This window comes from Pomacea canaliculata, linkage group LG4 (genome assembly GCF_003073045.1).
Source record: "Pomacea canaliculata isolate SZHN2017 linkage group LG4, ASM307304v1, whole genome shotgun sequence".
NCBI lineage: Eukaryota > Metazoa > Mollusca > Gastropoda > Architaenioglossa > Ampullariidae > Pomacea > Pomacea canaliculata.
This window is the reverse complement of record NC_037593.1, coordinates 21,114,511-21,137,001: the sequence shown is the minus strand read 5'-3', so window position 1 is coordinate 21,137,001 and position 22,491 is coordinate 21,114,511. Positions and strand designations below refer to the sequence as shown.

General features: G+C 40.1%; 2 protein-coding genes across 2 annotated transcripts; one reads left to right on the top strand and one right to left on the bottom strand.

The window, feature by feature from the left end:
* The first annotated feature begins 203 nt into the window (after nucleotides 1–203).
* Nucleotides 204–5,571, top strand: LOC112561657. Its single transcript, XM_025234257.1, has 3 exons — nucleotides 204–1,861; nucleotides 2,019–2,897; nucleotides 3,907–5,571. The coding sequence occupies exons 1-3, from the start codon at nucleotides 1,302–1,304 to the stop codon at nucleotides 4,832–4,834; spliced, it is 2,367 nt and encodes a 788-aa protein (XP_025090042.1). The 5' UTR covers nucleotides 204–1,301; the 3' UTR covers nucleotides 4,835–5,571.
* Nucleotides 5,494–18,068, bottom strand: LOC112561419 (solute carrier organic anion transporter family member 4C1-like). The gene is made up of 13 exons (XM_025233909.1): nucleotides 17,953–18,068; nucleotides 16,460–16,578; nucleotides 14,270–14,537; nucleotides 13,556–13,840; nucleotides 12,986–13,172; nucleotides 12,530–12,637; nucleotides 12,211–12,326; nucleotides 11,090–11,377; nucleotides 9,679–9,874; nucleotides 9,348–9,495; nucleotides 8,693–8,859; nucleotides 8,322–8,386; nucleotides 5,494–7,741 (listed from the first exon to the last, which is right to left on the bottom strand). Exons 2-13 carry the CDS (start codon nucleotides 16,493–16,495, stop codon nucleotides 7,467–7,469), a joined length of 2,139 nt encoding a protein of 712 aa, XP_025089694.1. The 5' UTR covers nucleotides 16,496–16,578; nucleotides 17,953–18,068; the 3' UTR covers nucleotides 5,494–7,466.
* Between the last annotated feature and the right edge of the window lie 4,423 nt (nucleotides 18,069–22,491).

Here is a 22,491-nt window from a genome sequence, read left to right as displayed (position 1 = left end):
GAACTTGCACGAGACAGACATTTTAAAATGTAATGCTTACAATTTTTTCACAAATTTATTTTGAACGTTTTAAATTTCTATGAATTAAAAATATAGCATTAATTTATTTCAACAATTATATAATCATATTATGTAGCAATAACAACGTAAACAATATTGCACACAGTATCAATATGATATAAGAATTAATCTGTTATTATTGTAACAGTGACAAGTGCGCTCGTCATCAGTAGAGTCGAGCGAAGTCCCCGAGTTACAGAGGATGTACACACTCACGCTGACAATGCAGTGAACATTGACTTGACATTACATACAATCACATTCAGTGTTGACAATGCGTGTGAACTGTCCGGCGACATCACATTAAGCTTCACGAGCTTCACAGGCTTTGCGTCACGTTCTGAGAAACGTGATGTGCAGTACTTACAAGGACAGGAAGGGAGGCTTTGCCAGAGTGTGTGCAAACAATCACGTGACGGTGCTGCATAGTCCTCGAGTTGTTGAGGCTGCCTCATGTTGATGAGAACACAAATGTGATCGACTGAAAGTAAAGCCAAACTTCTGAAGCAGTTTTATGCAGCGAGGATATTCAGTATGTGTAGTTCTACCGCGAGAAGCATGGGCGGAATATTTTATTCTGCACATTCGCTAGAAGAAAGAAGGAAGAAAAGAAGGAAGTATCCATTGACATGTTAATGTGTCTCTCTTTGGCACTTTCCCAGATGACACACCTCATAAAACTAAGAAGAAAGGAAACTTAAATATCTCTTAAACGAGATCCGGGAAGCAAAAATATATTCAAGGCTTTGTGTTCAGGAAGTACTCACTAGTCTCTGCGGATTTTACCAACTGAAAGTTAAGAGGCTAGATGAAGGGTTGTTACTGTTCTTGTGTTGGGTTTGGCAGAAAATGATCTCAGAGTCCATGCTTGTGTTTAAAGCGGATGTGCATTGACTGGCTTTATATTCTTCTTCGTGTCACGCACTTAACCTTGCTGCACCAATTGGGAGCGTCTGATGACAGTTTCCGCAATTGAGCCAGTCACCAGTATATAATACCTACGCAGTAGGAGACCTTCCATCGGTGCCACTTGATAGATGGAGAGTCATCACAACACATCACCACTTTAGGATTCTGCGACTGGTGTTGTACCTTCATGTCAGTCTCCGGCTTCGTTGTCTCATCGCGAGTCTCCGCCTCCATCGGCCCATTCCGTGGGTGCATGTGTGTATGGACAGAGTCCTCATCCAAGCATTACTAACACATCAAACAGGAGCTCCACCCCACCCGACGCCTGAGACATGGACAGCATCCGTAATGCTGTACACCCAGAGGAGAGCAGCAGCCGCCCGGTTGCTGATGTCACTGCTGAGGACAACTCTGTGGATGACCTGCTCGAGGATTTGAACACGAGGTTCGCCCTCTCTGTCCTCCCCGTTATCCTCTACCTTGCCGTGCTGCTTCTCCTAGGACTCGTCGGCAACATTCTATCCTTTGTGGTCTACCGGAGGTTCAAGCCGAGCTCCACAAGGACATACATCCTGACTATCAGTCTGCTGGACTTGAGCAACAACATCATCTCTTACCCGACATCCATAGCCGAGCTTTGCTTTCGCTACACCTTCGACAACCCCTGGCTGTGCCGTGTCTTCCGTTTCGTCAAGAGCTCGCAGGTGCTGGCCTCCGCCTTTGTGCTGGTGGCCGTAGCACTGGACCGCCACCGCCGCGTGTGTAACAGTCTTAAAAAGCAGCAAGAAGCCGGAGATGCCTTGCGTGCTTCTCTCATCTGCGTCGTCGTCGGAACGCTTCTCAGCCTGCCGTACGGCGCCGTGACGGGCCGCCAAACCATTCCCACGGGAAGGTAACCTCACAGGATTCATGTGCTCTGTGGACGACCAACATAAAAGTTCTGTGCTCCTGCTAAGCTACAATGCGATAACAGGACTTGCGTTTGTCACGTGCTTCACCATGATCGCCGTGTCCTACGCGCAGATTGGCTGCCACGTTTGGAGACATAGAAAGCATGTGGTTGGCCTCAACCAGGCGGCGACAGCTCATGATAGCACTCGCAGCACCTCAGGGGATACGTCGTCCACCCCTCAAACACAATCGTCGGCCTCCACGGATGTGACATCCTTTACCACCGCGACCTCAAACCGACCTGCTGAGACCCAAGGGGTCAAGATTGATGCTGCAGGTGCGAGACATGCTGGCTGTTCGGAAATTACAAGTCAGCCTGTTTCCGCAGACTCCAGACCAGTCGCTATTGGCGGTGATAAGGACCAGGCAATAGACAACTGGGATGCCTCTGGTGTTGTGTGCACGACTACCCATGACCCTGCAGTATCAGCGTCCTTGACCTACACATCTGCAGGACATAATGACAAAGATGAAGTCATTCTACACATCCCTTCTTCTGACTGCTCAGAGGCCGTTACAAACATTCATTTCCACAACAACGACACGCTTCTAAAATCAGATACAGTCAAGAGAGACTTCTCTCTAGATTCTCCTTCATCATCATCTGATCAGCGAGAAGTCAGTGTGAAAACACCCGTGAGCGGCCGACGACGTAGTTCTGATGTCCATGTGGCTGCAGTACGTGCCTTGTCGAGAAAAAGAGCGCACGACGTGAAGATAACGTCTCAGAAAGGTGGTCACGTGAGAGAAGTGGCGTCACGTACCACGTTGATCATGTTCATGCTGACATTAGTCTTCGTTATCAGTTTCTTGCCCTACTGGGCCATCGTCTTCCTGCGGGGTGCACTGCGCTTCTCCGAGCATGGTATGGCGGTGTGGGTGTTCAATGTCTACCTGTTGGGGCTGCACTCTTTCTTCATCAGCTCCGCCACCAACGCCATCGTCTACGGAATCTTCAGCGCGCAGTTCCGGCGTGGGTGCCAGCATCTTCTGGGAACGTGTATCCGCAGACGCTGAAACTGTCGGGTATCCTGTGGCTACTATGCTTCCACTCGTTCATCTGTCGTTCACTAGTACGACGCACCGCGTGCATGTGTGTGATGTATGGCTGTGCGTGCTTGAGCGTGTTTGTGTGTGCGTGTGTTTGTGTGTGCGTGCGTCCTGGAAACCGTTTGACCAGTGTAGACAATCTAGGACTCATTTCCGGTGCATTAAGCAGCAAGCACTTGTGTGGCCTACAGAGTAGGAATAAACAAGACAAGGCAAAGGAATAAACACTCGAGGCGCAGTCGCCTTGCACAGACCACAAGCCTCGCGCTGTAGATGCTGCTGGTGGCTAACCTTCGGCCTTCAGTTTGTGTTGCTTTCCATACTCATCTCCCTCTACACAAATCGTGTCTTCATGGTGCCTCAAGCGAGCGCCATCCAGGCTTATTAATTTCTGCTGGACAAGATTTATACTCTACATTCACTTATTTTTTATAGGTTTCGTTAGCTCGCCACTTTCGCCTTTTGCCAGATTGTGGAGCTAGACTAAAGGAAAGGAACTAACAGATTTGACTGTAAGCAGATCACCATGACAACTACCGATGGCAATGATTTCAGAGATTCATCTGACAGAACAGTGTCTGACTATGACATTCTCCGTCAGCTCGACACAAAGTTTGTGTACGATCTCTTCCCGAGTATTATGTTCGTCTGCGCCTTGCTTGTGATGGGACTAATCGGCAACACCTTGGCATTTCTCGTTTACCGGAAGTTTAGCCCCAGCTCCACGAGAACGTACATCTTGGCCATCAGCGCTGTGGACCTGTCCACCAACCTTATCTCCTACCCGACGTCCCTAGTGGAGATGAGTTTTCACTACACCTTTGTGCACGCCTGGCAGTGCAGCCTCATCCGCTTCGTCACCAGCGCGCAGATCATCGCTTCCGCCCTCATACTCGTCGCTGTGGCTCTGGATCGTCACCGGCGAGTCTGCTAAAGCCTCAAGAAGCAGCAAACCCCTACTGACGCCCTACGCGCCGTTGTCATCTGCGCCATCGTCGCCGGCGTCGTCAGCATCCCGTACGGAGTGATGACTGGTCGCGCCACCTTCACCATCCACGCCTACAACATGACGGGGATCATGTGTTCCTTGGACGACCGCTACGAGGGATCGCTGTTTCACGTGCTGTACCAGTCGCTGACCGGCGTGGGCATGTTCACCTCCCTGGCGATTATGTGCGTGTCGTATACACGAATCGCCTGCCACGTCAGACAACACAGGAAACGCATGGCGGCAGTCGACCAGGCCAGTGCATGCCACTCCGCATCGTCTGGCAACACGGACTCTGCCGTTGCTACAACTTTGTCAGGTTTTGAGAGAGAGTCCTCGCACATACAAGACCAACGGTCACACTCGACCTCTTGCCCTCCATGCGGTGGGTCGAATCTATCGGTTTCCGCCCACGTGGCCAAGTCGGAGCAGAGCGACTTACTCCTGCAAAGCTATCACCAGCAAGACAACAGCCCACCGAAGCCGGGGCATCTTGAATCACCCAACAAGTCTATGACCCCCAGGTTACAGCTGTTTGCTTTGAAACGACTAAAGAAGAAGACAGACGGACGTGGGCAGCACGGACAACACGGAGACAAGGCCAAGCAGATGTCGTCTCGCACCACCCTCATCATGTTTCTGCTCACCGCCGTTTTCATCGTCAGCTTCCTGCCCTACTGGGCCACGGTCAGCGTGCGTGCGGTCATCGGCATCGACATCCACACCCTGCCGCTCTGGCTCTTCAACCTCTACGCCATTGCTGTCCAGTCCTTCTTCATCAGCTCTTCGGTGAATGCCTTGGTGTACGCGTGCTGCAGCGCCAAGTTCCGAGAAGAGTGCCGCCACCTTTGTTCGTGCTGGCACAAACGACAATAAACTGACCACATTGCACCTAGTGGTGTCTTGGAGTTGCAGCAGGCAGTACCTGTGTCACATGTCACCAACCTATAAACGGCATGTTACTACTGTTTCCTTATCCATAACTACACTGTTCTCTTCATACTCGTCTATGCTCTCCTCTTCCTGGTGATTTACACTTACACTTCAATCATCTCTTACCACCAACACCCTGAACAGCATTTCCATTGACGACAGCCGCCCTCAATGCTCTCTAACGACATCAAACGTCAGCAGTGTCATTTTTTATCTTTGAGCATTGTTAGAATGTTACGGATTACTGATTTCTAATGCTGTTGTACTTAATAAATTAAATTTCAATCAGATTAACCTAGGCTGAATGAAAAAAGAAAAAAGAAAAAGGAAAACGATTGCACTTCACATTTTGGCAGATGGACGAGACCAAAGATGTCCGTGGGTCGGAATTAGCCCTACCCTGCCATTATTGTGACTGTGCTACTTACTATTCTCCATAACAACAAGCAGATCCTACTTGATACATTTCGTCCTTTTTTATTAGTGTTTTGTAAAATGCTGTGAGTCATTAGGGAGCAATGCTCTCACTAATTTTCATCATCATCATCCTTGTTAAATTACAGATTCCTTGCAATCTCAACAATTTGTTAATCCCAGGAGAATTTAATCCATGCTGTTCACTTTATTTCTGCCTGTATATGTAGCTACAATAAAATACATATTAAAGCTTAATGAATCAACACAATTTAATGGGTCCATATGTATGCATATACAGGATATTCTTATGTGTCATTTGTCTCATGGTACTCATTGTTTAGTTATTAAACTAAATACATTCAGTTAGACACACATTTTCACACTTTTAAGCACTTACAGCAGAAGGAATAGCAACAGCAAACTATTGAATATGTGGTCCACTGGCCAACAATCTGCCCTGAAAATGCTGCAGCCATGTCCAAAGGTCTTCTTTCATTAGGCAATGGCACCAGCATCACCAGTAACATAAATCTTTATCAACATCGTTGTATGACATCCTATTCTGGCAAAGATGTGGCCAGCAATTACAAATGCACTCACTAGGTTGTTAACCATTTAGCATGTTTTAAGCATTCCATTCAGCTAACAGATGAATTCCGTGGAAACCCATGCGTCCCTGAAAAGACTGATACAATACCTTTTGATGAATACAGTTATGGCAAAGTCTAATAATTTAAGTGACATATATTCAACAGACAGGTAAATATAAGGCCATAGAAAGGAATGATGGTAAAGAAGTGAGATCTACAAAGAGAAAAAGCAAATAAAATGCCCAACAAACAATGCTTTATGAGACTCTCACAATGTCAAAAAAAAAAAAAAGCATGTAAGTGTGCAAATCCATATGGACCTGATAATTCATAATAATTAAATCTAGTAATGTATTTGTACAAAAGTATTTTGATAAACTTTTATATTTGATCCAGTTACAATTGACATTGTATTCCAGTCAAAGGATTAAATACAGGCAAAAAAAGGGAATAATAACCCATTGCACACAATCCTTTAAAATTTAAGCATATCAAAATCATGAACACAACCAGCATAATCACAGGATCAATATAAAAATACTCCTTCACTTGGATTTTCAACCATGGAGTTGGTACTTTTACTACTGACATCTCACACATCATCTAAATCAACATGAATATGCATAGTAATAGTTTGTTAAAGCAAAATCTAGCCAGGTTGCTTAAAAGATTAGCAAAAGACAACAACAGTGAATTAAAGTTTTACAAATCTGAATAAACTGCCATTTAGTAGGCTTGCAATATGTATAACATCTGTAAAGGCCTTCATGGAATGCAAAAACAAATTTGTAATTCTGCCAAAATTGAAGTTTTAAATCCTTCAGTCCTGTATGATCAAAGGGCCTGAGCAGGTTTTGACCTGCTGTGAAGATAATGCTCAAGTCACCAGGTTATAATTACACAACATTATCTGCAGCTTCATGTCCTGTAGTTTAAAAAAAGCACACTTTGCCCGTGATGCAATAGACTATTATAAACAATAGCTAGTGCACAAATTAGAAGGGATGACATCATGAAAACTTACACCTTAATAACTGAGCAAACATTTACTTAAAACTTCACTACAGCACAAGTGGTATTATGGCTGAACTTTGATGGCAAGTCAAACACAGTCACAATTATCTTACTCTTACGTTCATCAAGCTTCTTTTTTGCCATGCTACATGTGCTTGTGCCTCTAGTCAAAAAATATTGTTCTTTCCAACTGAAACAGTTAATGTAATTAGCCATTAGATTATCAATAATTATATGTCTTTGCCACCAATAAAAGTATCTCTTTCACCACAAAAAAGATTTTCAATAGCATTAAAATATAATGCCAACTGAACAAAACACAAAGAAGCACAAAAAAATCTGACAAACCAGAATTTTTTTGTCATCGTTGTAGCCCAAGAACAATATTCAAAAGCAATCTATTGCACAGTATTTCAACAAATTTGATTAGCATAAATGGATACATTGTTTCATTTTTGATTTAAGGAGTCTATGCCCCAAGCAATTCACTTCAGCATGTGCAAAAAATTCTACCACAACCACAAATACCACCAAAACAATTGCTATTAGTTTCCTCAACCTTCCTTTTTCTTATTAACATTGTTCACAACAACAACTTTATCTGTGATTGGTTCATGGGCTAGAACTGGTGGTCGATAAAGTGCAAGTGCCATCAAACAGAAAAAGATGGAAAAAACTTTAGTGACAACAATTGTCACATACAAGCTAAATGTCATGCCAAAAATGTTATACAACCAGCAGGATAAAGAAGAACCCTTACAGTCTTTCCGCCACACAATGCAAGTGTTGTCAAGTAGACGTCCAATAATAACAGGGCCAGCTACAGTACCTAGATAAGTAAGAAAAGAAACCTTTCTAAATGGCAAAAAGCATCACACACATATGCATCTTTGGTTTGTGTGTATAAAGTTTCTATAGTCATTATTTGTTATCAGAATACCTTTTTCTCCTGTGCTTAGGGCTTTTTTAAACACACATTGCTGAGCATGTGACCCCAACTTCTCATGAGTCTCTGTGTTTGCCCTACCATCCTATCGCTGCTACAACATGAAACCATTCACAACTCCAGATTTCTGGCAACCTCTTCCCTACTTGTCAAAAAGTCATGCACTCAACTTCTTTAAACCATGGCTTATAATTTACATTTTAACTCCTTCAACTTTTTTCAGACCTGAAAATTGTTTTCTATATCTTCCTTTCAGTTTTGTCAAAGATGTAAGTACTCTGTACCTGACACTGGTGAAGTACATGACTGCTAGATTTATTCTATAAATTTAAAATCCTCCTAAGTTTGGATGAGAACTCAAACTCAAAATGTTTGTGTCTTTAACAGTTGATCAATTGTATTTGAAATTCTTGACCATGTTACTTATCTTCAATTTCTGCTTTTCAAGACATGAAAAACTTACCCAGAGATCGAACAATCAGCAGTTTCAAACCCTGTGCATAAGTCTTGTCCTCTTCAGGTACACATCTGTAAGGAAAGATTTACTTTTCTCATGTTTTCTTTCATCTCTTAATTGGTTTAGATTATCAGCTTGTCAATACATGTTTTAACAACTGTTTTACATGCCAACCCAAAACCAGCACTAGTCAAAAGGGGAAATTAAGAGAATATGTGAATTCAGCACATACGTCATACACCTTCAGTAGAACTAACATACAATGACTTGGAGCAGTGTTTCAGTGTCCCACCTATGTAACACATTACCAGCAAATACTACGAAAGACAGCAAAACCAAAACCAAATACAATGAATAGTGATTCATTGCTGAAGTACCTGAGCTGAACTGCATCGCCTGGAGCAACGCAAATCATGTTAAAACAAATGAGAAGAAAGAGCTGAGCTATGAAAGGGTACAGGGCTGCACACTGTTGTCGGCAGCCTCTGGTGGAGACAGTGGCATTTGTTCCTGCCATAGGTCCCAGGCATGAGCAGTTTGAATACTGAAAACATAAGAAGTTAATTTTAACTGTCGCCTGTGTCTTCAATTGAGGTGACTGATGTACTTTTACATCACTAAAAATAAATGCTGAAAGAATATAAACACTTTCTTGTCCCTTGTATTTTTTCTGCGATAATATAAGTAGTTTATTGTCCCCTGTATTTATTCTGCAATTATATAAAATAGTTTCTTATCGCATGCATTTACTCTGCAATAACATAGTTTATTATCCCCTGTATTGACTCTGCAATAATACAGTTTCTTGTCCCCTGCATTTACACTGCAACTAGTGATGCATGCAAAAACCAACAATCCTTGTATGGTTCCCTAAAATTGCTTTGACAGCCATGATACAATAGTGAAGCTGATAATAAACGTAAAGCTTCAGAAATATTTAACACAAAAACATAAATCTAAAAATACTGAGCCGGTCGTAAATATAAAATTAAAAAAAGAACAAAATATTCATTAAGCAGACAAAGGAAGTACCGTGTATTCTGAGGTCTGCACGGAGCAGCCAGCATGACAAGGGGAAAAATAGAGTGCTTTGTTCTCATCACAGACAGGAATAAATGCTTCTGTTGTGCAGCCACAGCCTCTGTTGCATTCAGACACCAGCTCTGTGACATTTGAAGAACTGCAGGAGACAAAGAGCAAATCACTCAAAAACCCAGTAAAGTGAACACTTAAAAACGAAAAAAGAAAAAGTAATGAAAAACACTTTATTTAAATCTGAATTTAGTTTAATCAATTTAAACTCTAAACTGTCAAGGTGACTTGCATTTTGTTCCAGCGAAAGGCCGTTAAATTTTACTCTTACCTGTTGAAGTAAGGGGAAGCAATTCCTACATACTCCTCTGGCTCACAGTCATTCCACACCACCGCAGAGAACACCAGTGTAAGGGCCATGCCCAAAATGCTCAGCTTAATAAGACCAGGAATACCAAGATTTTTCTTTTTGGCAATGTATCCTCCAAGAAACTGCCCTGTAGCAGCACCAGGAACCACAGCAATGCCTGTTAAGACAATCATGTATAATATAGCTGCTTACAGACTGGTGGCTGATACTCTTCTTGTTATCTGGTCTCATGCAGTTTGAAGTCCTTTTCATGGTAACCAGCCATTTAACTAGATAGGTCTGTATTGCACATAGATCTATACATTTTATAAGAAATAAAAAAAAAAGCTTCTTAATTTTATTAGGATTTATGCAAACCCCACCCAAAAAAGACTTCAAAGGTACATTGATAAAAGTCAAGACATCACTATTGGCTGAAATTTAACTTTTTAGTAAATATTCCAACAATTTTTCTTACATTAAAAAGTGAGCATTATTACAAAACTGATAAAGAAAACTGCAGATAATTCTTTTTATATTAATGCTTTTAGTTAAACTATAAGAGTGGAATCAAAACAAGACATCCCTTGATCGCTGCTGATTTTAGCCTTTGTCAACAATTCTATGTTAGTACAGCTGGCACTCGACCACAATTTGTTCTATCCAAAAGGCTAGTCAAGTCCAAATTAGTCTGAGTGTAGAGCACTTTATCCCCCATATGAAGAAATACAAATATATTTAATTGTTTGCGACACCCACCAAGAGCTAACTACCTTGTATTATTTAGTCTTTGATAGAATGGCACATGTAAAATGACGACTTCGTTTCATCTGTTTTTCATTTATCCACAGCAATAATAGCTTCTCCGTCACTTCCATTATTTGAGACCTTTGCTTTGTTACGGCTTTTACTCCTTTCACTACATCAGCTGTTTTAATGGCCTTTTTAAGTTTCAATATTGTTATCATTTGACCTAACCAAGTTGTACTCAATGGATAATTCAGACACATGTACACCACTCTCATATTTCGAAATACATCTTCCACTTTACTTCAATTTTAAATCTAAAATGTTTTTGGGTGCCATAATGACCATATGGTATATGGTTAAAAAAATCCACAAATTCTCCCCCCAACCCCCTGCCAAGATCACAAACACAGCCCCACAAGAAGTCTTTACTATTTGAAATCGACAAAGTGCTGCTTTCCCCTTTGTTTCACCCCAAAACACCACAAGTAAGCATGGTGTCTTATCAGATTTTTAGCATGATAGCTGAGTGCTGAGCAAGAGTGCCATCATATCACTGTATGAAAGGGTTGCATTCTGCATTTGTATAATAATGATTAGCATGAGTTCAAGAGCAAAGGAAAAACTAAAAAAATGCAGCTTTTACCTGACAGAATAGCTGCCCAAGAAGCTGAAGCTTGAAACTTGTTCTCAATCATTTTTGGCATAAATGTTGCCACTCCAGATAAAGCTATACCTTCTGTCACCATGCTGAGCGACATGAAGAAGAAGCAGGGGTTACGCAGCAATGACCATGTGACCCTGATAAAATGGTGAAAAGAATGGCTCTGCCTTGAAGCCGTCAAGCAGGCTTTGGTGTCTGAATCTAAGATATTCACCTTTTTCCTCTCGCTATGTGCTTCAGATATTCGATTCTGTCGTATCTTCTGTGCAGCTGTGCCACATAAATCAAAAGATTCTTCTTAGGAATTCATTTGTGACTAAGTAGGACAATGAAGAATATCTATCATGTTAACAGCTATGGCATTAATTCAACGTGTGCTAAAATTGTATCCCAGTTATCATACAACGGTAACTATAAATCTGTACCCCACTCATTAGACAATAATCCCAGTCATTATACAAATATCAAGCACACATTTATCTGCTGCGACCGCTACACCTGCTGCACTATTTTCTGAGCTGCGACCAGTTCATCAATCTGAATGTTACAAATGGTATTACATTGTAGTTACAAGTAAAATGGATGTACTCATTCTGATCTATACATATGTATACACACAAAATACACTTATTCATATCAACATTTTATGTAAATTTATTAATGCCTACATTATACTTTCTGTTGCAGCTACTTTTTCCATATTTATATTCTGCTACCATTGACATGCTAGCACTGGCTGTCCACTGCTAAGTTCACTTGCTGCAGTGGCAGGAGCAACAATACATTATTTAGAAAAACATTTTTAAAAATTACGAACTAGATAGTGGTAAATAAATTTTTGCATATTCTTGATTGCACCTAATAATTACTAATAAAAAGCACTCTTAGAGTGATTCCCACATGGCTCAATGAGCTTAAGAACCATGACACAAACACAAACATCCCATCCATCAAAAAGTATACAAACAGATCTCTCCCCCGACCCTCACCACAAAAAAATTACATTACATTATAAAAAATTTTAATTAATATTCAACAGCAAACCTGTAAAAAATATATACTGACTAAGCTTGATCATGCTGAAAAATAAAACTGAGACTTACACGGCAATTCAGCTCCAAAGCCACAGACAGGAATGGCAACAAGTAAATTTAAACAAGCAGCAATCAAAAAGCCCAGCCACCATGCTCCAACCCATCGAGGATCATCCATCTCCATCCTGATGTTTTAAACACATCCACAAAACTAGCAATACAAGTACAACTCCTACAGAACCTCATAATAAAATGACTTTAAAATTTGAGGTACAAAAGAACAGAGAAGTCGACAAATCTCACAAAGTTAAATTTCTAAGTTCTAATCATGCAGCCATTTGCTACTGACAGGAAACAAATTTAAAACAAAAATAAAAGCCTGACTGACCTTGTGGAGACCAAGTTAAAATCAACATACAGACTCAGAAACTGTCCACCCACAACATATCCCAGCCCTGGTCCTATGACTGCACTGCTGTATAGAATACCTGCAGCATTACAAACAAGTCTAGTGAAAATCTATTCCACTCTTCAGGGACAATTTTTACATTTTTTTAAAAGAAAAATAAATTACTCGCCATAAAAAGATGAAGTACTAATACCTAACGTATGTAAATTTGATTATAACCCAAAAAGGTGAAGAAGGGTAAAACATATCTAACATTCTCAGGTGTGTCACTTATTCAAGCAGAAAAAGTGTAACAAATATAACACTTACTCAAGTAAAGAGGGTGTGGAGAAAGCTAGAACACATACTCTAACATACTTTGATATGTCACTCACTAAAGTGGTGTGAAGGAGGCTAAAACACATCTAACATTCAACAGTGTGTCTTACCTAAGTAAGAGGAGTGGAAGAAGGTGGAACACTGTCATCTAGAAGAGCCACACCCACTGTGTAAAGAGTTGTGCCACCTACACCATGCAGCAGCTGGCCCAGAATCAGATACAGGTAGTTTGACAAGTGGCCATCCATCTCTTTTTGGCACAGGTTTCTTGATACGGAATTTGCCAAGCCAGATGAGTTTGTTTCTGTGATTCCAATGCAAAGTTGTACATATTTTGAACACTACTTAGTTCGTTTCCCTTTGTTAAATACAAATACATTATTTTTTTACCCCATGTATGGCACTGCATTGTTTGTTGTATGATTAATATAACAGGTAAGTGGTTTGTTATGATTTCTCCATAACTGTGAGCCATGCATTATAAACAAAGAAATTTTCTCACAAATTTCTGAGGCTATCAATGAGGCCTTCTAATGAACCTCATTAAAGCTATCTTCAAGGAAAACTTTGAATATTTTTGTTGGTAATACACACACTGGATGTATGTCAATTATTGATATTCTTTCTCCCCACACACACATATATATAATCTTTTACATGCACACATATATATATATTACTCTTTACCATGCGCCAGGCAAGCAGAGACAGTGCTGTAAGTTCCCAGCTGGTATGGTCCTATTGTGAAATGAGGTAGTGCCATTAAAAATGAACCCAAAGAGGCAACAATTATACTGATGCCAACCATCCGAGCTTTGTACTTTCTGGCTCCAAAGTAACTGATGATTATGCCTAAGATGGCAGCTGAAATGTCATAAGCACTTGAGATGAGGCCTACTTTGGCACTTGGTAGGTTGAATCGTCGTTCTATGGCTGTGGTGTTCACATTGTTTACGCCATTCACAACAAAACCTATGAAATAAAAAAATTCGGAATATTTTAGATTTTTAAAAAAGCAAAATTTACAAGAAATCTTTAAAAAGTACTGAAAAAATATTTTTACAGAATTTACAGATTTAAAATGTTAAAAAGTAATTACTGCCTCATAAATCTTCCATCAAAATTACGATGAAATAAAGGAAATCTTTATTTACACAATTGCTAAAATTACTAAGTACACTATATCTACTTCTCTCTTTTTCTCAATAGCCCTTTCCTTAAAAAAAAAATCAAACCTGTTTCCAGTAGCTGTAGCTTATAGTGTGCACTTTCTGTGCAGTCAGAAGTTCTGTGCTATACAACAATCTTTCATTACCCAGTGTTGACTTATACAACAATCTTTCATTACCCAGTGTTGACCTATACAACAATCTTTCATTACCCAGTGCAATCCTTTATTACCTAGTATTAATGCACACATTGAAAGGAAGAAAAGAAGACAAGGTGGGTTGTTGCAGCGACGTAAACATTTTGGTTGCCATCTACAATATCCACATTCAATGCTTGAGGTTTTTGCATATCTGTTTTCTGCAGAAGCATCAAGATCAACCATAGGCATCAGCTGCAACTGAGACTTGACACCATTTCTGTCCTGCAACAGCGCAGCTTCTCCATCAATGGTCTCCTCCGCTTTATCATTGTCCCAAATGGCTTTGGATGTAGCCATGTTCTAAAAAAACAACAAAACAAAACAAAATAACTGCTTACGTGGTTGCTGTTCTTCCTCCTTCCACTCATAGAATGTTGATATTCTTTTATTTTTTTCACTAATCTGGCAATGATTTTTCACAACCACTCACCCAGTTATACTGTTCACGAAGGCACACAGCAGGACTCTAAAGAACTAAACTGGGGCACTGACTGAGCAGGATGGAATCCTGAGTATTCAAACTACGATCAACTGCATTTTGATCATTGCTACCTTCTTTCTCATTTGCAATCTTCCTAACCTTTCATGTTTTAAACTGTACACTGCCTACTACAAGAAGTTTTAAAAATAAACTGTTGCACAAATTTAAAAAGGAATATTCTGAAATTATCAGATGGCACCCAGTACAAAAATAACATGCAGCTGTAGTGACTACATTCTAGGAAAGAGGACTGATGAAGAAAAATGAAGCTAAAAACTGGGAAAGCAAAAGGGTAGCCTCACACCTCCCCACAACCTGACACCCACCCCATGCAACACAATGAAGTCACATGGTTTGGAGAAGTTCCAAGTGTAAGCAACTGCAGGTTTCTTGCTAACAACACAAGAACATGTTATAGATTTTGAAGAACATAGTGTAGATCACATCTACTTATGGCCTACAGGTTTCAGTTCTAAAACTGGTAACAGACCAGCACACAGGAAGTAATGCCTTTTTAAGAGAAAAATCTGAACAAGCAGCCCAAAACGACTTGTTTTGTGTAATTCTATCGAAACCACTTTCTTTGAAATCTAGTGCACAAAACAAACAATTCTTCTGTCCACAAAATGCAAACATGATTTTAAAAAGACATTTAAGTACTTTGAATCTAGAAAGTCACATGATGGTATACCAAAAAAATATACCAGGTTATATTACCAAATCAAAATAGAAAAAAAAAAAGAAAAAAAGCAAAGCTTACTTTTGCACACTGTATCATTAAAAAAATAAAGAAAGACTATTCAGCTTTTACAATTATTTTGTGTGTTGATGTATATAGTGGATTTAGTTTAAATAGAATTTAGGTAATAATATTTTTTTTTAAAAGAGCATTCACTCTCTCACTCACACACACTCTTTCTCAATCTGTCTTACTTGGAATATACGTAAAAGCAACCAAAAAAAATCTGGGCCTTCATTATCATACGGAATGCTTACTTCAGTAGCATTTTTAAACTTCCAAAATAACCTGCACAGAAAACCATTTATAAAGGAAGAGCGCAGGCAAAAAGAAAAAAAAAAGACAGCCTCAGACAGTGAACAGCTGAATGTTTCCGCTCCTGCTAATCTCATCCAAAACACGCTGTTGTTTTTAAACTGCATGCTTTGAGACTTAAAAAAAAGTTCTGAAGTACATATGCATGGAACTCTCTTGCACACACAATTTCTGTACATGTAGTTTATGACTGAATGCTTAACCTACATTTCTCAGTTCAAGAAAATGGGCTGTGGAGATGGAATGATGAAAGAAGTTACCAAGGAATGGCCTTCAACTGTGAATTTAGTGGGCTTCCTCTGGACTAAATATATTAGTTTCAGTTTCATGGCTTATCTTTATGCTTGTCAAGAGTATTTTTAAAATAGTTGCAGCATATTCCTGTGTTCGCAAGCTGCTCACCTTCAGCTGACTTCTTGCTTTTGTCACTAACAACTCTGCTAGAAAATTACTAAATATTAGTGAGTTTGTCATCAGGCACGTCTGTTATTTTGAAGCAAGAAATCAGTTTTACACACATACACATATGCATAAACACACACTCACACTAGCATGCAAAACATGTATAGACACAAATTTATCTAAATTAAACGTAACTTTTGCAGAATCAACAGAATTAAAAAATATTCTAACATCCTGACAACATCTCTGATGCTTTATGAAAAGTAAAAAGTGTGCTTTTCACACCTGCAATGTTTGATTCAAGCTATCAACTGGGTGCATACTCAAGTTTTCAGCCACTTTCTTCCATGCAAGAATACTCTTACAAATGAGTTCTGTATTTGTTGATTTTTTTAAAGAGTTTCCTGCAAGAATAATAAACAGAACAGTAGCAAGGACGAAATCTGATGACGTCTGACCTTGACCCCCATTCTGTGTAACATGATAGCCCTGAAGCAGATACAGTATCATTTAATCATAACGGCAGCATAAAAAGGCTGCTTTACGCTGCAGATGATGTCTGATAGTTAAATTGCCAGCAGCTAATAATGCTGTTAAAGAAGAATAGATATCACATAAGTTAAACACTGTTGTTTATAAACCATAAATTAATTATAAATCAAAGTAATTTAGCAGACAGCATTTGTCAACAGATAATGATGATGAAGTTAAAGTGATCCATCACAAAGATGCACAATGCTTTTTAGGAGAAACTGGATAAGCCATAAAGATGACAGGATATTTGAAAGGGAAAAGGGAAAGGGGTGCAAGTGGGTGTTTGCAGTGACCTTCATTTTTCAGAAAATTTGTGGTGGGCATTCTATTAAAGGGGTTCAACACTTGCTGTCCATTTATCAGGCCAGACCACTCTGAAATAAAATAACAATTGGTCTGCACAGGGCTTTTCAGACAAGAGACCTATGCCTCTTATAAGTGGTCACCATTAGCACAACACTTAGCTGGGAAATACACAGACAGAACATGAACCACATGCATAGAAAAACAATACTGTGTGCATAGATAAATAACACAACATCAATGGATGAGAAAACATCTGCATGGGTAATAAAACTAATATAATCATGCATTCATGAACTGCAGCACATGACCATAAACATTTGGCAACATTAATCACTGGTTCAAGACCAAGTTAGCCTTGGACCTGTTCACACCAAATATTCTCAGAACCATGTTTTGATAAGATTTATTATAATTATCTTGTGTACAAGTCTTAATGCTGCAACTTCTATAATGTGGGTGGCTAAGCGGTGTAGAATGCAGCTTATTTGTGCCCGTTTAAGTGTTATTCCGTAGTATGTGGGCTTATATCATATTTTGGAGTGATAACTATAATCCCATTGTTTACTTAATTCATGCCATGATGAATCACTAAAGAAAACTATATCTGATTACCGAAGTAACTGTTGCTTGCTTGACGCCTCGTGATAACACGATGTCAGCAACTATGATCAACGTCTAATATTACTACATAAAAAAGTTAACTGTCAGTTGTCACACAACAACAATTACTCATAACGATTTAGTAAGACAAGTATACACTTCCTTTCTAGTAGCAGCAGAATATTGGTTGAGGGCTGCCAAAGTTATCCAAGTAACATTCCAAGACTGAGATTATACTGTGATAGATATGCGGCAAGTACTTCGCTTTCACAGATGTCTTACAAACTACATGCTCAAGTGCCATTAAAAAAAGAAAACGGTAAGATTAAAACACTCACCAGCTCGCACGAAATTTTAAATTTTGGACTGCATCCCACAGATGTTACCTAGCTCCACGGACGGATATTAGTTCGTGATAGCTCCTTATCCTTCAACAGACGTGAAGACAGCGTGAGACTTTTTGTAAGGGAGACAACTCAAACAGCGGAGAGAACGGACCCGACAAGGGTTCAGCGCCCTTGACCATAGTGGGACTTCATGATGACAACAGAAAGAACAACATTTAAATAAAAGGAAGAAAGAACTTAGCTCAGTCATACATGTAAAAAAGAAAAGTTAAGGTAAGTCATGGCTCTTACTTCACAGATAAGATCAAACAAAAAAGAGCCAATTAAGCTGTCAAAGGAAAAAAATTAATGCAAAAGAAAATTTGTTTTTGACCGTACGATTTACTGTACTAAGTAAAGCAAAGAAGCATATATATTTAATTTTGAGTGTGAATATTACCTAATTCAACCTGGATACGTAAGAGTTTTGTAACAATTCGAGAAGTGGTCATTGGACACTCCATGTAACAAAATAACATTAAGTATGAAGATAAAGATTGTGCATTAATTCATGCATCTATGATCGAGAGCAAATGGAAAGTGAGCAAAGAGTAGTTTTACATGTTTGCAAGTATTCTGTCTGACGGGTGGCGATGGATAGGGAAGGTGCAATGAAGTCGGGGCAGACCTCTAAGAAGGCTATTAAGGGCTTTTTTAAAATATACTTTTCCAGTAGCGTCTAGAACTATCTCCCTCGTACCGACACGCCCACCTGTCAGGCAGAACTCTCGGGATAAGAAAATGCGGGAGGGGTAGAAAGAGGGGAAACTGCTAAAACGAGGCATTAGACGACTTAGCTTCCGGTTTATTCACATTCTTAATTGTTACGGATCACTGAGACTAACAGCGGATCACTTCGCAAGAGGACAAGAGTGAGTCTCGACATACAGACACGTCCATGATCACAGAATCACAACAGGAAAAATGTCTTCGGGGAGTTAACTACACAGGCAGGCATTTTCGCATTAACAAGTAGATTCAAGTGCACTAACTAAACTGTCGTAGCGACAAATTTTACATTCTTAAACATCCTAGAACACACATCCAGTAATAGTCAGTGCTGAGTACCACTACGATAATGAAAGGTAGAAACGTTTACAGCAAGACCTATAAACGATAATAGTAGGGTAAATGAGAACAGGTAAGACTGGTGTTAGATAATACAAGAGAAAACATGAATATAAAATTATATCTAGAATCTGTGTCATGGCAGAGAAGGATAACCTTTACAGTACAATCCACAGCAAACAATGGGGCAATTACAATCAGTCGATGAAAACAAACGATAGCTCATGAGGAGTAAGAATGCAACATACAATCGAAATAACCGGTGAACACGAATAAAAATAATAGCTTTCCACACAAAAAGTAATCAGCGGAGAACAAAGCAGCTCAGCCTGTCACTGCAGCCTTGTTTTCACTCTAATTAATTTTTTTAAACCCTCCAAATGAAACAAAAAGATAAAGTAATAAGTAAAGAGAAATGAAAGTAATCAGGTGACAATTGATGAGGGACCAAAGCTGCTACTGGATGAAAAGAGGGAAAGGTAAAGAAAAAAGTAAATTCTTTGTGCAATGAGCACACTATATGCTAATAAAAAAAAAAGAATGTGTACACGGGACGTGTCGTCGCCCTGTTATAACCACAGAGCATTTAATCGAGCCATGACAGTCGCGATTTAGACTGACAACTCCTTGAACACTTCAACAGAACCTGTCGATTGACACTGTCAGATGTGCCCTCAAACAACATTTCAAGTAGATAAATAGAATTCTTTGGCATTACCTTCTTTTTAAAAGGTTATTGGCTATAATCGGCACACTCCTTGAGCAAATAAACGAAAATTGTTTTTTTTGTTTTGTTTTGTTTTTTTAACAGCGCACATCTCGAATAAGAAAACAGTTAAAAGGCAAAGGTAGTAGCTGGGTCACTGGGAGAGTGAGGTGTTAGTGAACTCGCTTTTCTTGGGGTCAGACCTTCGCTACTGACCTTCCCCAGGCCTTATGGAGTCCCTTTCCCACACCTGGGTCCATGAAAGCAGCGGGCATACGGCTCTGGATGTCAGTGTTTCGACTGTTCAGCAATCCGATGATGGTAGTAGCATTGTTTTAGTGTATAACATTATTAAGTAAATGGTAGTACTCTCTATGTATACTAAGTTTACTAAATAAGTAATAGTAGTCTCTACAATGCATATTGTGCGTGCATAGTTTTTTTTTTTTTTTAACCAAAGAAAGAAAGAGCTAATAATTTTCTGGATTTAGAACTATTAACTTAGTTGAATCCAGCATCTATTGTACTGCATACATGTGGCTGACGCTTGATGAGCCGGTAACTAATGTGAGCAAGTAGGTTAGCTGGGATATATATTAATAAGCACACAGTAATCATTCTTTTCTCTGAGTTGTGAATGTAACAAAGTTTGCAGTTCCTCGGAGTTTGAAGTGCAGTTATTATAGTTGCCTTCCTTCATGTATTTCTGCGCGTTTTCCGTACATTTATTAATTCACTTAATTCAAATTTATTAATCTTACAAAGCTCGTACTTCAACACTTTCAATCAACACAGGAGTTCAGGTAGAAACGAGCTCTTGTACTCGCCCGCTTTATTATCTGTCCAAACAGTATAATTGCTGTTCAGCCAACACACACACACACAGACATATATATAAGCTTTGATTATTAATTGAAAAGTACTACTTCTAAATTCTAATGAATTTCTTGCATCCGTTTCAGTTACACTTAGCTGCCAACCATTTGTCGTCACCAACAGTACAATCGAAGTAAGCGCTGTAACAAGAAGTCACGCGACAGACACTTATGTCCCCATACTTACACAGGAACAATACTTAACGGCTACTTACATCCTCACATTCGTCAAGTATTCTGTTCTCTGTGTCTCCTTTATCGTCACAGTCATCAACGTTGTCGTCCTGATGCAGAAGTGCATGCGCACGACTATGAGTGTGTATGTGCTGTGCGTCAGCTATGCCCAGGTTAGTTACATCGCTATTCTGGTGTTTGCTTACATCCTTAGTGCCAGGTCAAGCGACCCCTACGTGCTATTTGTCTACTACGTGTTCTCCTTCTACGTTGTGACGTACTGCGGATCTGTGGTAACAACATCAATATTTATAGTCATTGTCCTGAGGTCTGTGGAGAGGCTGTACGCCGTAGTTCGCCCCCTTCACGTCAAACAGTTTGTTTTGGCGCGTCTGCCTCTCGTCTTCCTTCTCGTCACCTACGTCTTGCTGACCGTGTATCACGTGTATCTCCCGCTGCAGAATCGGATCGTGTTCAGCGACAACCCTGACGGCTCGGTGGCCGTTTATGTCACACCTACGACAGTGTTTGTGTCACACAAGGTCGTGATCGACTCCATGAGTGTGTGGGGCAAGATTCTCTTCTCCTACACTCCTCTCCTCCTGCTCGTCATTGTCAACGTCCTCACTCTCTACTTCCTGCGACGTCATAACGTCCGACGGCAGGCCATGAAGACGACGACTGACGAGGAGGCCGCCGTCAGACGTGAACGTCAGATGACGACAACCATCCTGACAGCCACGGTCATATTTGTCATCTTGTCCCTTCCCTTCGCTGCGCACTCCATCTTGAGAAGCGTTGTCCACGAATACACACTTAACGGAAAGGAAGGGCGCTTCGTGTGGGTGATGAATGAGGTGTGCACGGTGTGCACATTATTGAGTAATGGCGCCGACTTCCTCAGCTTCCTGCTGCTGAGCCAAAGTTACAGGCAAACACTTTACCGTCTGCTTCACATTAGCCGAAGACAGAAAACAGGGCCAGGGCCTGGAAGAATAAACTCAATAGTATAACATATGACCAGCATTGACCTCAACATACAAGTGTTAAACATCAACATCCACCTCCTCTCTATAGGAGAGAAGCACAATCTACAGACCAGCAGAGGGCCAGGCAAGTTCTTCAAAACATGGATTTAAACACAATAAATACAATATCCGAGCGGCAATTTCTCGGGTTTTTTTTTTTGTTTTTGTTTTTTTTTTAAAAGGTCTTGAAGCGGAAATTTACAGAGGACTTTTGATGGCAGTTTAATTCCAGTCAAACTCGGATAGTGTCTAGTGCGGGTGACAACTTCATGTGGAAATGTCACGGGTTCTGCTATCTTATTTAGTCGGATATTTATATATGTATTTATTAACTTGTTTATTTTCTCCATCGCTTGTGGACTGTAGTGGTCCCCGCACTCAGTTTCATGTTAACTACTAGCTGCGATGCTAACTGCACGAGTTGTGTCTGACAGCAGCTTTTATTCCAGCCGCTGATCACATGAGCATAACTTCACTCATCCTATGATGGAAATGTTCACAGTCGTCTTCTACATGTGATTTAGTTTTACAGAGTTCTGATTACAACTGCCAGCAACTAGACCACGAAGATGGGTGTCCCTATAGCGACTTCGTGGGTATTGAGACACAAATCAAACAGTAACCAAAGCTTTTGCGTGTT

Bases quoted from the DNA above. Each gene is read 5' to 3' on its own strand.
- LOC112561657 (XM_025234257.1), top strand. From the start codon at position 1,302: ATGGACAGCATCCGTAATGCTGTACACCCAGAGGAGAGCAGCAGCCGC. The intron at 1,862-2,018 runs GTAACCTCACAG...TTGGAGACATAG, and splicing joins CAAACCATTCCCACGGGAAG to AAAGCATGTGGTTGGCCTCA. The intron at 2,898-3,906 runs GTGCCAGCATCT...AGTCTGCTAAAG, and splicing joins AGCGCGCAGTTCCGGCGTGG to CCTCAAGAAGCAGCAAACCC.
- LOC112561419 (XM_025233909.1), bottom strand. From the start codon at position 16,495: ATGCACCCAGTTGATAGCTTGAATCAAACATTGCAG. The intron at 13,841-14,269 runs GTAATAAAGGAT...TTTATTTCATAG, and splicing joins AATGTGTGCATTAATACTAG to GTTTTGTTGTGAATGGCGTA. The intron at 7,742-8,321 runs GTAAGTTTTTCA...TTACTTATCTAG, and splicing joins GCTGATTGTTCGATCTCTGG to GTACTGTAGCTGGCCCTGTT.